This window comes from Aquarana catesbeiana, linkage group LG01, assembly GCF_042186555.1.
Source record: "Aquarana catesbeiana isolate 2022-GZ linkage group LG01, ASM4218655v1, whole genome shotgun sequence".
Taxonomy (NCBI): domain Eukaryota; kingdom Metazoa; phylum Chordata; class Amphibia; order Anura; family Ranidae; genus Aquarana; species Aquarana catesbeiana.
Window position 1 is genome coordinate 493,140,269 of NC_133324.1, and position 15,816 is coordinate 493,156,084.

General features: G+C 46.3%; 1 protein-coding gene across 1 annotated transcript in view; it reads left to right on the plus strand.

Moving 5' to 3' along the window:
* Positions 1-1,578: 1,578 nt before the first annotated feature.
* Positions 1,579-15,816, plus strand: part of ARL9 (ARF like GTPase 9) — a 37,100-nt gene continuing 22,862 nt past the window's right edge. Inside the window, exon 1 of the mRNA XM_073592016.1 lies at positions 1,579-3,282. Coding sequence (XP_073448117.1) covers positions 1,681-3,282 — 1,602 coding nt within the window. The 5' untranslated portion in view covers positions 1,579-1,680. The remainder of the gene's footprint in view (positions 3,283-15,816) is intronic.

A 15,816-nucleotide genomic window follows, 5' to 3' on the forward strand; every position in this document is an offset into this window, starting at 1 on the left:
TTCACACCTATGCATGTTGCTTTTGAGCGTTTTTGGAGGTTTTTTTTTCATGCTTGGCACGTTTTTGAGCAGCGTTTTTGTAGCGTTTTTGCGGCGATTTGCGTTTTGCGTTTTTTTTTTTTTCATGCATTCTCATGCAGTTTTTTTTTTTTTTTTTTTTTCATTTTTTTTACAGTCTTAAAAAAAAATTACAAAAAAAAAAAAAAAAACGGCAAAAACGCACCAAAAACGCACCAAAAACGCTGCAAAAACGCTGCAAAAACGGTGCACTTGCGTTTTTGATGCTTGTCCATTGAAATCCATTACATGCAAAACGCTGCTTTTTGCATGAAAAAAAGTCCCCGACCCTTTCCAAAAACGCAGAAATACAAAAAAGCATTGATGTGAACATGTTCCATAGGAACCCATGTTAAAAAATTCCCATGCATTTCTGCAAAATGCAAAATGCATCAAAAAACGCGCTAGTGTGAATGGAGCCTAAATGTGTCCTAGGTAGTGATTCTGTGGGGGGGGGGGGGAGGCTACTATTCACATGACAGTGATCACCACTCCTGATGACAGGGAGCAGTAGATCCCTGTCATGACACAAGCCAGAACGGGGAAATGCCTTGTTTACATAGGCACTTCCCCATTCTGAGGCTCCATGACACAATCGCTGGTAAGGATGAGCTCAGGCATGTTCACAAACAGCACGTGCAGAGCCTGTCAGGAAGTCGGCACTGCGGAGCGCTAATCACAAGCAGTAAGACATTGTCCCGATGCGCGGCTGCAGAGATCGGGAAACGTCTCAGCTTGTGATTAGCGCTGTTCAGTGCCGACTTCCTGACAGGCTCTGCACGTGCTGTTTGTGAACATGCCTGAGCTCATCCTTAATCGCTGGGAGACTGGCGGACATCGAGTCCGCCAGTCCCGCTGTACGTGGCGGGTGCACGCACGCGCCTGCTATTCCCGCCTTTTAAAGAGGACGTACAGGTACGCCCATCTGCCCACCGCTGCCATTGTGCCGACGTATATCGCAGTGGTCGGCAAGTGGTTAATGCATTGAATGCAATGATAAAAAACCTTTTGCCTTTACAACCACTTTAAGAATGAACACAGGAGCAATTGGGATAGATCACTCAGAAAAGGAAGGGAATTATAAATAAAACTTTTACCGGCCCCTTCCCTCGCTCTCCATCCTGAAACATCCCCTGCCGCATCCTGCGGGAGAGGAGAGGTGCTGGCAGCACAGCAGGTGGCAGACAGGGGGCGCCTGGAAGCAGGGGGAATTGGCACCGCAGTAGGTGATTCGGGTGTGCCCAGCGCACCCTGTGCACACGCCTATGGTTACCAAGCAATTGAACAGGTGTTCCTGGTAAAGAGGCCGCTGAGTGTATATAGGGATGACTGGTCCCCTAATAATGGATTGCTATCTCCATGAGACGTACATTGGTGGTGTGTACCTATCATTGACAACGTGTGAGAGTTGCTGTCCTCCTCGGTATACGTAGAGGAGTGCACTGCCTCTCTACATGACTATGGCACTTACCATCCACAGAGGGCACTGCTCTGCTCCCTCCGGCTCTATGACTAGCACTCCCAGCCGGAAGTATTGTACGGTGTGTGGGCGGGGCTCTGTTGTTGTCCGTACACATGGTACCCTTGGTGTGGATGTAGACCTGTGTACGGAAGGTGGGTGGGATGTCTTTCCTCAGGGAGATGGGGCTAGCTGCTGCCCTTCTGGTTGCTACCGGAGGAGCGGCAATTGCTACATGGAGCTACATCAGTGCCAGGAGAAGGAAGGAAGCTGGACGGGACTGGAAACCACCACAGGAGGAGCACCAGGGGACAGAGGAGCCGTCTATAGTGCCTCATTCCAGACACAACTCCATAACCAGACATTGTGTGCAAGGAACTCACCTAGGCGACTCAGACATACAAAGGGGAGGGAAAGCAACAGGGCAGGGCACCGTGCAGGAGTATGAGGAGAGAGCAGGGGGTACATACACAGTACAGGAGGAGAGGGGAACAGCACTGCAGGTGGAAGGACACACACCAAGGGGTATATTCATAGTACAGGAAGATAAAGGAGCTGAGCAAGAAACATCAGAAGTGCAGCTGGAGAAAGAATGCAGTGCACACACAGTACAGGAGGAGAGGAGATCACAGCCACAGAGATCAGCAGTGCAGGTGGAAGGAGAGAGAGGAGAAGGTAGTACACACACAGTACAGGAGGAGAGGAGATCACAGCCACAGAGATCAGCAGTGCAGGTGGAAGGAGAGAGAGGAGAAGGTAGTACACACACAGTACAGGAGGAGAGGAGATCACAGCCACAGAGATCAGCAGTGCAGGTGGAAGGAGAGAGAGGAGAAGGTAGTACACACACAGTACAGGAGGAGAGGAGATCACAGCCACAGAGATCAGCAGTGCAGGTGGAAGGAGAGAGAGGAGAAGGTAGTACACACACAGTACAGGAGGAGAGGAGATCACAGCCACAGAGATCAGCAGTGCAGGTGGAAGGAGAGAGAGGAGAAGGTAGTACACACACAGTACAGGAGGAGAGGAGATCACAGCCACAGAGATCAGCAGTGCAGGTGGAAGGAGAGAGAGGAGAAGGTAGTACACACACAGTACAGGAGGAGAGGAGATCACAGCCACAGAGATCAGCAGTGCAGGTGGAAGGAGAGAGAGGAGAAGGTAGTACAGACATAGTACAGGAGGAGAGGAGATCACAGCCACAGAGATCAGCAGTGCAGGTGGAAGGAGAGAGAGGAGAAGGTAGTACACACACAGTACAGGAGGAGAGGAGATCACAGCCACAGAGATCAGCAGTGCAGGTGGAAGGAGAGAGAGGAGAAGGTAGTACAGACATAGTACAGGAGGAGAGGAGATCACAACCACAGAGATCAGCAGTGCAGGTGGAAGGAGAGACAGAAGAAGGTAGTACACATATAGTACAGGAGGAGAGGAGATCACAGCCACAGAGATCAGCAGTGCAGGTGGAAGGAGAGACAGAAGAAGGTAGTACACATATAGTACAAGATGACAGGAGATCACAGCCAGAGGGATCATCAGTGCAGGTGGAAGGAGAGAGAGCAGATAGTAAATACACCATACAGGTAGATAGGAAGGCATACATAGTGCAGGAAGACAGAAGATCAGCAGTGCAGGTGGAAGAAGAGAAACAAGGGAGTGCATACACAGTGCAGGAAGAAAATTCAGCGCTACAGACATCACATGCGGAGCCCCCTGTCATAAAGGAGCTCAGTGACAGCGATATTTGTACAAAAGTACAACCTCAGGTAAGAGTCTTCTGTGTTAAACAACTTTTCCTTCCTGTTTTGTAACCCTGGTTTTATATGCTTGTGCAAGTCAAACAGACTTGTAGGCTGCTGACACGCCAAAGAGAATAAGGTTGGCCATAGATACTTAACTTTTTTTTTTTTTCTCGTTCTTCCAGCAAACCAAACAGAAAAAAACAAACCTCATCCACATGAACAGATATAGCCAGCACCTGCTTCTAGAGCTCATGTGATACTTTATTTCACTAGAAGAAATACAACAAACAATTCTCCAGGCTCCTGCTTTTCAGCCCTCAGTGGGTCTCGATCAGGATTTAGGCTCGCTGAGGGCTGAAACACGTGAGCCTGGAGGATTGTTTGTTGTATTCCTTAGAGCCCATTCACAACTGAGCGTTTTGTAGCTTGAAGCCTGACGCTACAAAACGCTGGAGGGAAAAAAAAATCAATTATTCTCTATGGAGATGGTTCACATCTCCACTCCAAAACGCCTGAAGCCCTACACCTGAAGCTCAAACAAGTTCTGGACCCTTTTTTGTCAATCGGCAGATTTGGACGTTTTTCTGCTTTTACATTGGTGACCTTGTGCCCTGCACAAAATCGCTGTAAAATCGCGCTATTTTCTGCCTGAAAACGCCAAGCTCAGGTGTGAATGGGGCCTAAAAGTGATCTAAAGTATCACATGAGCTCTGGAAGTGGGTGCTGACTATATCTGTTCATCTTCACAAATTTAAAGTGGTCAGGAGCTTTCCACTGTACCACACTTACAAGAATAGTAGCCTATTACAGGTGAGCAGAGGCTGCTATTTACTTGGGACATTACCTCATCCACACAAGCGAGTGCGTGCCATTGTATCCTGATAGCGGAGCAGTCACACTGATATATACACTGATCAGCAGCTGCAGTCGATTGCTGTTTTGTCTAGTCAATGGCCATAAGTGGATCAAAATTCGTGGATCAAATTTTGGCTGGTTTGGCAGGGCCTGACCTGACCAAAATTTGATCCATCTATGTTCAGCTTTAAAAAAATGAAGGTAAACCAATTCTATGTTCACTCTTAAATTCTGTATCTAAAGTGGACCTTTCAGTAAATGTATTACTAGTTTGCAAAAATGATTTCTTGATCTGTCACAATTAACAGTATTTCTTATGACATCCCAAGCCATGCATTAACCACTTGAGCCCCGGACCATTATGCTGCCTAAGGACCAGAGGTCTTTTTCCAATTTGGCACTGCGTCGCTTTAACTGCTAATTGCGCGGTCATGCAATGCTGTACCCAAACGAAATTTGCGCTATAAACGGAAAAAGACCGAAAATTTTGAAAAAAAAAATGATATTTTCTACTTTTTGTTATAAAAAAAATCCAATAAACTAAATTTTAGTCATACATTTAGGCCAAAATGTATTCGGCCACACGTCTTTGGTAAAAAAAATGTCAATAAGCGTATATTTATTGGTTTGCGCAAAAGTTATAGCGTCTACAAACTAGGGTACATTTTCTGGAATTTACACAGCTTTTAGTTTATGACTGCCTATGTCATTTCTTGAGGTGCTAAAATGGCAGGGCAGTACAAAACCCCCCCAAGTGACCCCATTTTGGAAAGTAGACACCCCAAGGAAATTTCTGAGAGGCATGTTGAACCCATTGAATATTTATTTTTTTTGTCCCAAGTGATTGAATAATGACAAAAAAAAAAATATTTACAAAAAGTTGTCACTAAATGATATATTGCTCACACAGGCCATGGGCATATGTGGAATTGCACCCCAAAATACATTTAGCTGCTTCTCCTGGGTACGGGGATACCACATGTGTGGGACTTTTTGGGAGCCTAGCCGCGTACGGGGCCCCGAAAACCAATCCCCGCCTTCAGGATTTCTAAGGGTGAAAATTTTTGATTTCACTCTTCACTGCCTATCACAGTTTCGGAGGCCATGGAATGCCCAGGTGGCACAAAACCTCCCCAAATGACCCCATTTTGGAAAGTAGACACCCCAAGCTATTTGCTGAGAGGCATGGTGAGTATTTTGCAGCTCTCATTTGTTTTTGAAAATGAAGAAAGACAAGAAAAAACTTTTTTTTTTTTCTTTTTTCAATTTTCAAAACTTTGTGACAAAAAATGAGGTCTGCAAAATACTCACTATACCTCTCATCAAATAGCTTTGGGTGTCTACTTTCCAAAATGGGGTCTTTTGGGGGGGTTTTGTGCCACCTGGGCTTTCCATGGCCTCCGAAACTGTGATAGGCAGTGAAGAGTGAAATCAAAAATTCACGCCCTTAGAAAGCCTGAAGGCGGTGCTTGGTTTTCAGGGTCCCGTACACGGCCAGGCTCCCAAAAAGTCTCACACATGTGGTATCCCCATACTCAGGAGAAGCAGCAGAATGTATTTTGGGGTGTAATTTCACATATTCCCATGGCATGTTTGAGCAATATATCATTTAGTGACAACTTTGTGCAAAAAAAAAAAAAAAAATTTGTCTCTTTCCCGCAACTTGTGTCGCAATATAAAATATTCCATGGACTCGACATGCCTCTCAGCAAATAGCTTGGGGTGTCTACTTTCCAAAATGGGGTCATTTGGGGGGGTTTTGAACTGTCCTGGCATTTTATGCACAACATTTAGAAGCTTATGTCACACATCACCAACTCTTCTAACCACTTGAAGACAAAGCCCTTTCTGACACTCATTGTTTACATGAAAAAGTTATTTTTTTTTTCAAAAAAATTACTTTGAACCCCCAAACATTATATATATTTTTTTAAAGCAAATGCCCTACAAATTAAAATGGTGGGTGTTTCATTTTTTTTTTTCACACAGTATTTGCGCAGATTTTTCAAACGCATTTTTTGGGGAAAAAACACACTTTTTTAAATTTTAATGCACTAAAACACACTCTATTGCCCAAATGTTTGATGAAATAAAAAAGATGATCTTAGGCCGAGTACATGGATACCAAACATGACATGCTTTAAAATTGCGCACAAACGTGCAGTGGCAACAAAATAAATACGTTTTTAAAAGCCTTTACAGGTTACCACTTTAGATTTACAGAGGAGGTCTACTGCTAAAATTACTGCCCTCGATCTGACCTTCGCCGCGATACCTCACATGCATGGTGCAATTGCTGTTTACGTTTGACGACAGACCGCCGCTTGCGTTCGCCTTAGCGCGAGAGCAGGGGGCGACAGGGGTACTTTTTTTTTTTTTTTTTTTTTTTTCTTTATTTTTTTTTGCTTTTTTATCTTATTTTTAAACTGTTCCTTTTCATTTTTTTTTTTTTTTAAAATCATTTTTATTGTTATCTCGGGGAATGTAAATATCCCCTATGATAGCAATAGGTAGTGACAGGTGCTCTTTTTTGAAAAAATTGGGGTCTATTAGACCCTAGATCTCTCCTCTGCCCTCAAAGCATCTGATGACACCAAGATCGGTGTGATAAAATGCTTCCCCAATGGCGCTATTTACATCCGGCGAAATCTAAGTCATAAAATGCTCGTAGCTTCCGGTTTCTTAGGCCATAGAGATGTTTGGAGCCACTCTGGTCTCTGATCAGCTCTATGGTCAGCTGGCTGAATCACCGGCTGCATTCTCAGGTTCCCTGTTGAGACAGGAGAGCCAGAGAAAAACACGGAAGACGGTGGGGGGGCATTCCCTCCCACGGCTTGTAAAAGCAGTCTAGAGGCTAATTAGCCACTAGGATTGCTTTTACATGAAAGCCGACTGCTGGCTGAAAAGAATGATACCAAGATGATACCTAAACCTGCAGGCATCATTCTGGTATAACCATTCAAAGTCGTGAATGGCGTACCTGAAGACAAAAAAATGGTTAACAATAAAGCACAGTAAACGGTAAAGTATAAAAAATTGCATACCTGAAAAGCAAACATGATAAAACATAATAACAATAAAACATTGCAGAATAGAATACAGTAAAAAAGAGCAGAACAAGAGAGAGAGAATAGAGAGAGAGAGAACAATAAAACGACAACTATTTTTTTTTATTTTATATATTTTTTTTTTTTTTTTTTTTTTGTAACTAACTTTTATAACGGTAACCGGTTCCAGGTTCGGGTCTCTCAAAATGCGATGGCATCTTGGGAGACCCTGTGAAAGTGTGCCTAGTCTGTGCAATGCTGTACCCTATGCTAATACTCAACTAGTGAATGGTAGCGTTCAAAACATTCACCAATGCAAAGACGAGGATTGTCAGGACAGGAGGGACAATAATAGCGGGTGTCACGCCTATATTCGCGCTTGCTGCAGACACGACATCTTTTTTGGGGGTTCGTTGGGTAGGGGTACTCGGGAGGACATAAAGAAAATGCCTCTCATGCAGCCGACTGCATTTGGTTGGGGATGTGAATGGGGGAAGTACGGGCGCTGCAGAAGCGGTGGGTTCCCAATTAGGATTGGCGAATGCAGCAGGAAGGGCACTATGGGCACGACGGGCCTGTGTTTGTCTTCTTGGTGGCAGCGGGACACTACTTGTGCTTGCCACCTCACCAGCTTGAACTGCACTTATGGGACTCGCCACGTCACCAAGTGTTACTGCAGTGCTGGTTTGACTACGACCGGGGTGTACTAGGCCGCTGGCGCTTGCCAGTTCAATAAAAAGCTACCAAAAAAACTGTTAGCGATCGCAGGGATCAGGCCTGACTCTGCGAATGCTGCAGTTATGCGTTGTGTTTTGTAAGTGACAGTGATCGATCGATACTGCACTTGGGTGGGCTGGGCCGGGCAGAGGGGCAAAATGCAGGTGCTAGCAGGTATCTGGGCTGATCCCGCTAACACTGCATTTTTGGGAAGCCTAAACTGCTGGGGACGCCAGTATAGATCTAATCGGATCAGATATTGATCCGTTCAGATACTATACCACTAAGGGAGGTGTACGGTGCGTGCGTGGGTGTTAGCGGTACTGGCGCTAATCTGACGCTGCTTGGGGCTGGTGCTTGCCAGTTCACCAAAATACTACCAAAAAAACTGTTAGCGATCGCAGGGATCAGGCCTGACTCTGCGAACGCTGCAGTTATGCATTTAGTGTTTTGTAAGTGTCAGTGATCGATCGATACTGCACTTGGGTGGGCTGGGCTGGGCCGGGCGGAGGGGCAAAACGCAGGTGCTAGCAGGTATCTGGGCTGACCCCGCTAACACTGCGTTTTTGGGAACCCTAAACTGCTGGGGACGCTAGTATAGATCTGATCGGATCAGATATTGATCCGATCAGATACTATACCACTAAGGGAGCTGTACGGTGCGTGCGTGGGTGTTAGCGCTACTGGCGCTAACCTGACGCTGCCTGGGGCTGGTGCTTGCCAATTCACCAAAATGCTACCAAAAAAACTGTTAGTGATCGCAGGGATCAGGCCTGACTCTGCGAACGCTGCAGTTATGCGTTTAGTGTTTTGTAAGTGACAGTGATCGATCGATACTGCACTTGGGCTGGGCGGAGGGGCAAAACGCAGGTACTAGCAGGTATCTGGGCTGATCCCGCTAACACTGTGTTTTTGGGAACCCTAAACTGCTGGGGACGCTAGTATAGATCTGATCGGATCAGATATTGATCCGATCAGATACTATACCACTAAGGGAGGCGTATGCTGCGTGCGTGGGTGTTAGCGGTACTGGCGCTAATCTGACGCTGCCTGGGGCGACGCATATCACCGCCGGGCGACCGGGGGGCTAAACCTTTATTCGGTAATAAACGGCGGGTGCCCTGACACTATAAAAAATAAACAAACTAACCAGCGTCACCCGTAACAGTTATACGGTGATCAGTGGTGAAAGGGTTAACTAGGGGGCCATCAAGGGGTTAAAACATTTATTCGGTAGTATATGGGGGTCCCTGACGCTATAAAACGCTGACGGCGAACCTAAATATTTAGGTCCCTAACTAGCGTCACCAGCGACACTAATACAGCGATCAGAAAAATGATCGCTTAGCGACACTGGTGACGGGGTGATCAAGGGGTTAAAACTTTATTAGGGGGTGGTTAGGGGGGTATCCTAGACCTACAGGGGGGTAATACTAACTGTCCCAACACTGTAACTGTCACAAACTGACACCAATGCAGTAATCAGAAAAAAAAACAAAAAAAAAAAACAAAAACTGCTGGTGTCAGTTTGTGACAGGGGGGGGGGGGATCGGGGTGTTTTGTGTGCCTGGCATGTTCTACTGTGTTGTGTAGTGTTGGTGCACTCACATACCTGTCTTCTCTCCTCGGGCCGGAACGGAAATTACCGAGCCGAGGAGAGATGACATCATTTCCTTTGCTGCTGTTTAGCATACAGCAGCAAAGGAATGATGTGATTGGCCGGCGGCGATCGCGAGGGGGGGGCCATGAACGGATGGCCTCCCCCTCATCTCCGATCGCCGTGGGACAAAAGACGACCGCCTCGGGCACTGGGGGGGGGGGTCCGATCGGACCCCCCACCCGTGGAAGGCAAATCACGTATATGTACGTGATTTTGCCTGTCCGTGCCACCTTGCCGACGTAAATCAGCGTGAGGCGGTCGTCAAGTGGTTAAAGTGGTTGTCAACCCTGTTACACCACTTTTACCTACAGGTAAGCCTATATAAAGGCTTACCTGTAGGTACTGGAAATGTCTCCTTAACTTGCACGGTTTAGGAGATATTTACCATATACGCTTGCGCCGACATCATTGGGGCCCCGTATCTCGGGGCCATTTGGGGTTCCTAGCACCAAGTGGCCCCAAGATACGGGGCCCCAAAGTCGGTTCGGAAAATGGCAAGCACTTTTCTGCAGAAGAGAATGACATTTTCCGAACTAAATTTGGGGCCCCGTATCTCGGGGCCACTTGATGCTAGGAACCCCACCTTTGGATATGTTGTAGTGCTAGTTCCACTGGATTTGCACACCTAATTTGGGGTTCCTAGCACCAAGTGGCCCCAAGTTGGTTCGGAAAATGTCATTTTCTGCTGCAGAAAAGTGCTTGACTCGAGTATAAGCCGAGGGGGGCACTTTCAGCACAAAAAAAGTGCTGAAAAACTCGGTATACGGTATGTGCCCTAAAATTACCTTTTTTAGTGTGGTGTTTTTTTTTTTTTTTTTTTTTTACTGAAATTTATGCAACTTTTACACTCTCTGGATCAAAGTAGCATCAAAGCATTGCAGGTACCTTTTTCAAATTTGCATAGATGGGAACGGGTGCCATTGAAATCAATGGGCTGTGACTTGTCATGTGACCTTGGGCCCAAAGTCGCATGACAAGTTGCACTAGTGGAAACTGAGCCTTAGAGCCCTTTCACACTGGGGCGGTTTGCAGGCGTTATTGCGCTAAAAATAGCGTCTGCAAACCGACCTAAAACTGACGCTACTGTTTGTTCAGTGTGAAAGCCCGAGGGCTTTCACACTGAAGCGGTGCACTGGCAGGAGAAGAAAAAAACTCCTGCAAACCGCATCTTTGGAGCGGTGAAGGAGCGGTGTATTCACCGCTCCTAAACCTCTCCTGCCCACTTGCTGCCGAAATCAATGGGGCAGCGCAGCTATAGTCGTGCTATGCGAGCGGTTTTAACCCTTTTTCGGCCACCAGCGGGGGTTAAAACCGCACCGCTAGCAGCCGAATACCGCCGCAAAAACGACGGTAAAGCAGCGCTAAAAATAGTGCTGTTTTACCGCCGACGCCCCCACCGCCCCAGTGTGAAAGGGGCCTTAGTGTGGTTGCCTGTACTATGATCATTGTAGACTGTGAGACCCCAGAGCACTTCCAGCTACACTGACAGTCCCCCTCCTGTGTCCAGCTCCCTTCTCCTGTGCACAGCTATACTGTATATGTGCCCTGCACCCCCTCCCCCCTGTGTGGATGGGGCTTTTTATTAATTTTTCTCATGAATTAGGATGTACAATGAGAGAACAATGGGCAGGAACCTATGATCAGCTCCTCCTATCCTGTATACACCCACTGGCTACACAGGAACAGTGTCCCTCCCAGAAAGTGATGTCACTAGCTTTCAGTAACCACACCCACTGGCTGTTTTTACTCTCAGAAGGAAGTAGATTCGAAGTCACGTGACAGCACTGCATACTGCAAAATAAAGGTAGAAAAACTGGGATTTTTTGTTTGTTTTGAGACATAAGGCTGAACTTGGCAACATTAATGATTGCAGGGTGAGAATTTAAATGTTAGGGTGACTTCCACTTTAATGGCCTTGTCCTGTAATAGCCCTTGCTAGTGTTACACAGAGGCAAGATTGTCCTGAGGGCTAATGCCACTTTCTTCCAAAAGTGGTTTTCTCCTTCCACCTTAACCAGGTGATTGGTCTGTATGTGGTGTATGCTGTGTGCAGCGCACGCCTTCCTGTCTGCTACCTCATCTTCCTAGCAATCAGATTGCCCCTTTGTCCTTCCTGAAGGTTGGCCTATTACATTTTTTAAAGTTGTGAATGGGAATCCAAATAGGGGCGTTATGGAGAGCATATAGTAGTTGAGGACCCCATATAATTTTTATCAGATTGCATCTCCCAACTACTGATAATGGTCTTTTTATCCAACTAGCCATCTTTTGTTGGATTATTTGGAGTAATGGGTTAATGTTCAACTAGATATAAGTTTCTAGATTTTAATGTACATTTATTCCCAAATAGGGAATATGACTTTGATCTGCTTTGATCTGTTTGATTACTTTGATCTGCGTCCCTATCTGAGACAGGGGAGATCCTAAGGGATCTAAGGGAAGAAGAGAAGATTTTTCCCATTTGATCATGAAGCCGGAGAAGGATCCAAATTAAGCATAAGTCATAATTTTGAGCCTAAAGTGGTGGGTCGGCAACCCATCGATTGTGAGCAGGTGATGGGTAGCTCACATTCCTTCTTTGCTGACCCCCGAAAACTGGGGAGGCTTTTACTGAAATCAATCCCCCTGTATTTTCCTCTGGCACAGCTGTGTGCTCACTTCTCCTCCTCTCCCTCCTACCAGAATTCAGCTGCCACAGGAGAAAAATACAGGGGATCGGTTCTAGTAAATGCCGCCCCTTCTATCCAGGTTTCCCTTCATTTTGCTGCAGGGCCCCCCATTTGCTCCCCTTGTCTCCCCCACAGCACTGCCAGCTTCCCCTCATCTCTTACACAGTGCAGCTGCGGGGCTGCTGTGGGGGATCTTTTCAGGATAGAGAGCGGGGGCAGGGGCCGGTAAATATGTAACTTACAGGCCCTATTCTTTTCTGACTGAACACAGTGAGCGACTGGTACCGTACTGTAAGTTGGGCACATCATGAAAGGATGCAGTTCCACTGCATGGTGTCACCTGCAAACACTGAAATGGTACTTTTAATCCCAGACTCTATATACTTTATGAATATATTAAAAAGTAAGGGTCCCAACACTGAACCTTGGGGTACACCACTAATAACTTTAGAAAATTCAGAGTAAGAATCTTTATTCACTACTCTCTGAATACGGACTTTTTGCCAGTCTTCTAACCATTTACAAACTGAATTTTATAAGCCTGTAGACTTTACCTTACACATTTTGGTATTTTGTGAATCCATGCTACTATTGCTTAAAATATTATTTTCTAGCAAAAACTCCTCCGATATGATGCCAGGTATCTCCACAACTATAGAAGTTAAACTAATAGGTTACTTGCTAAAGACTTTGATCCCTTTTTAAATATTAGCACCACATTGGCCTTACACCAGTGCAGTGATACCATGCCAGTCATTAAAGAGTCTACAAAAATTAGTAACACTGGCTTATATAACACAGCTTCTGGACCATGTCAATTTTGAGCCATTGTAGATCATTTGAGGCTGTGTCAATACTATTCCCATTAAGAACTTGAGCTTCCAGGGGGGCAGCATCCAATCTAGCTATTACAACTACTATGAGGACAACCCTGAGGGTTTGGAAACAGGCCAGGGTCCAGTATGATACTAATTTCACTTGTTCTCACTATACTCCGCTGTGGGGCAACCCTGCACTCCCTCACCTGCTCACTGTGTTGGATCCTGTCATATGGGCTGGATATGTCATAAAAACACTGCAACATATAATACCAGGTGATCTTACCCTTTGATGACCTTAAACGTACCTACAACCTACCTAATAGGATGTTCATCTGTTTTCTACAACTGCTGCTCAATTACCAACTTGCCAAACCATTAAGACTGGCCCTTTGGATGTTAATAGAGGAGGACCTACCTAAACCTCTGTCCTCTGTTTACTCCTTACTATCTCCTTGACCACTCCCGAAAGGACTCCTTTATAATGCCATGTGGACATTCCATCCCTCTTGGAAGACGACTGGGAGGACTGCCTTCTGCAATGTGTCCCCACCATGATATCTGCCAGAGATCACTTTATCCAACTAAAATGTATCTATAGAGTGTACTATACCCCTTAGCAACTGGCTGCAATTTATCCTAGCAGACCGGTGGTTTGCTATCATTGTGATGTGGCTGAGGGCACATTTGCTCACATGTTTTGATTTTGCTGCAGGTTGTGTGGTTTCTGGGCAGGTGTATTGGATACATTTAAAGCGGAGTTACAGGCTTTTTTCCGTTTATTAAAAGTCAGCAGCTACAAAAAGTGTAGCTGCTGACTTTTAATAAACAGTCACTTACCTGTCCCACAGTCCAGCGATGCGGGCGCCCAAAGCCCCGCTTCTCTCCCCCCCCCCCCCCCCTTTGTGGCACCGTCATTGGAACTGTGGGCACTCGCCCGTGACAGCTGAGGCACGCACTGCACATGCGCGAGTTGCGCTGCACTTTCTGAGTGAACAGACAATCTTCTGGGACCTGTGACGTGTCCCAGAAGATTGCCTCGAGGGAGAGGCTGCCTATGGGGAGAGGAGGAGTCACCTAGGCAGCCGAGAAACAGAACAAGGAAGTGGGACAGGAAGTCCCACTCTAGACACCCACTCCCACCCCCCAAAAAAAATTACATGCCAAATTTGGCATGTAAGGGGGCGAGGAGTGCTTAAAGCAGAAGTTCCACTTTTGGGTGGAACTCCGCTTTAACACAATTGGCAACCTGTCTGTTCCTATGGACCCCTTGGTGCTGCTGCTAGGATTTTGTGGCGGCCTCTAAACATGTCAAACAATTTATTTTCTTTTCGGCCTATTATGCTAGAAGGGAAATCCTGCTGAAATGGAAGCTGCCCACACTGCCCACGGTTTCTGGCTGGAAGGCAGTGGTCAACGGGGCTCTTCCCCCCCCCCCCCCCCCCATATAAGCTTACGTACATGAGCCAACATTTGGGCTGGTTAGATAGAGGCGTAGGGCATAACTGAGGGTTATCTATTGTACCTTGTGTATGGTACCTTGCCCACCCACACTTCTCTCCCCCCCCCTTTTTCCTCCCTCCCCCCCCCCCCCACATTTGGGGGGGTGGGGTTAGTGGGTACTCCCACTTCCTCCTCTTGGCTGCCTAGGCAGCGACTCCTCTCCCCCCTAGGCAGCCCTTCCCCCTCTGCAATCTTCTGGGACATGTCACAGATCCCAGAAGATTGCCTGGCCACTAGCAGAGCGCAGCGCTACTTGCCCGACCGTGAAGCCGATGCCCACAGTGTCTATGATGGCGCCGGTGGAGAAGAGCAACGCTCCGGGCGGCAGCTTCGCTGGACCGTGGGACAGGTGAGTGTCTCTTTATTAAAAGTCAGCAGCTATACTTTTTATAGCTGCTGACTTTTAATAAATGAAAAAAAGCGTGGAACTCTGCTTTTTTTTTTTTTTTTTTTTTTTTTTTTTTTTTTTTGCGATATGGCACTGCGTTACTTTAACTGACAATTGCGCAGTTGTGTGATGCTGTACCCAAATAAGACTGATGTGTCGTCCCCCCCCCCCCACCACCACCACCACAAATAGAGCTTTCTTTTGGTGGTATTTGATCACCTCTGCAGTTTTTATTTTTTGCACTAGAAACAAAAAAAGACTGACAGTTGTGGAAAAAAACAATTTTTTACTTTCTGCTACAAAACATATCCAATAAATTTTTTTTTTTTTTTTTTTAAACCTAATTTCTTCATCAGTCGCCAATATAAATTCTGCTACATATTTTTGATAAAAGAAATCCCAATAAGCGTATATTGGTTTGCGAAAAAGTTATAGCATCTACAAAATAGGGAATAGGTTAGTGCAGGGGTACTGAATTAAAATTCACGGGGGTCCAGTCAGTAAAATTTTCTTCCAGCGGAGGTCCGAGTGTCATATTGGTGATGACTCGTCGCGTCATGAATGTTTTCTATTATAGATCTCTGCACAAGTGTGAAGAAGCCCTTACATCAGTGCCCTCAGTACCCTCTTCACAGCACATCTCTCCCTTTTACATCACAGTCCCCCATCAGAGACTGACCCATCAGAGACCCGCCAACCCATTACAGACTGTCCCATCACAGCGTGTCCCTTTAAAGACGCCCTCCATCACAGACCCCTCCACCGCCATCACAGTTCCCCCAATCACAGATTCTCTCCAGCACAGATCCCCCTCCCCCTTTACAGACCCCACTCCATCACAGATCCCCCCCCATTACAGACCCCACTATCACAGATCCCCCCCCCCCCATTACAGACCCCA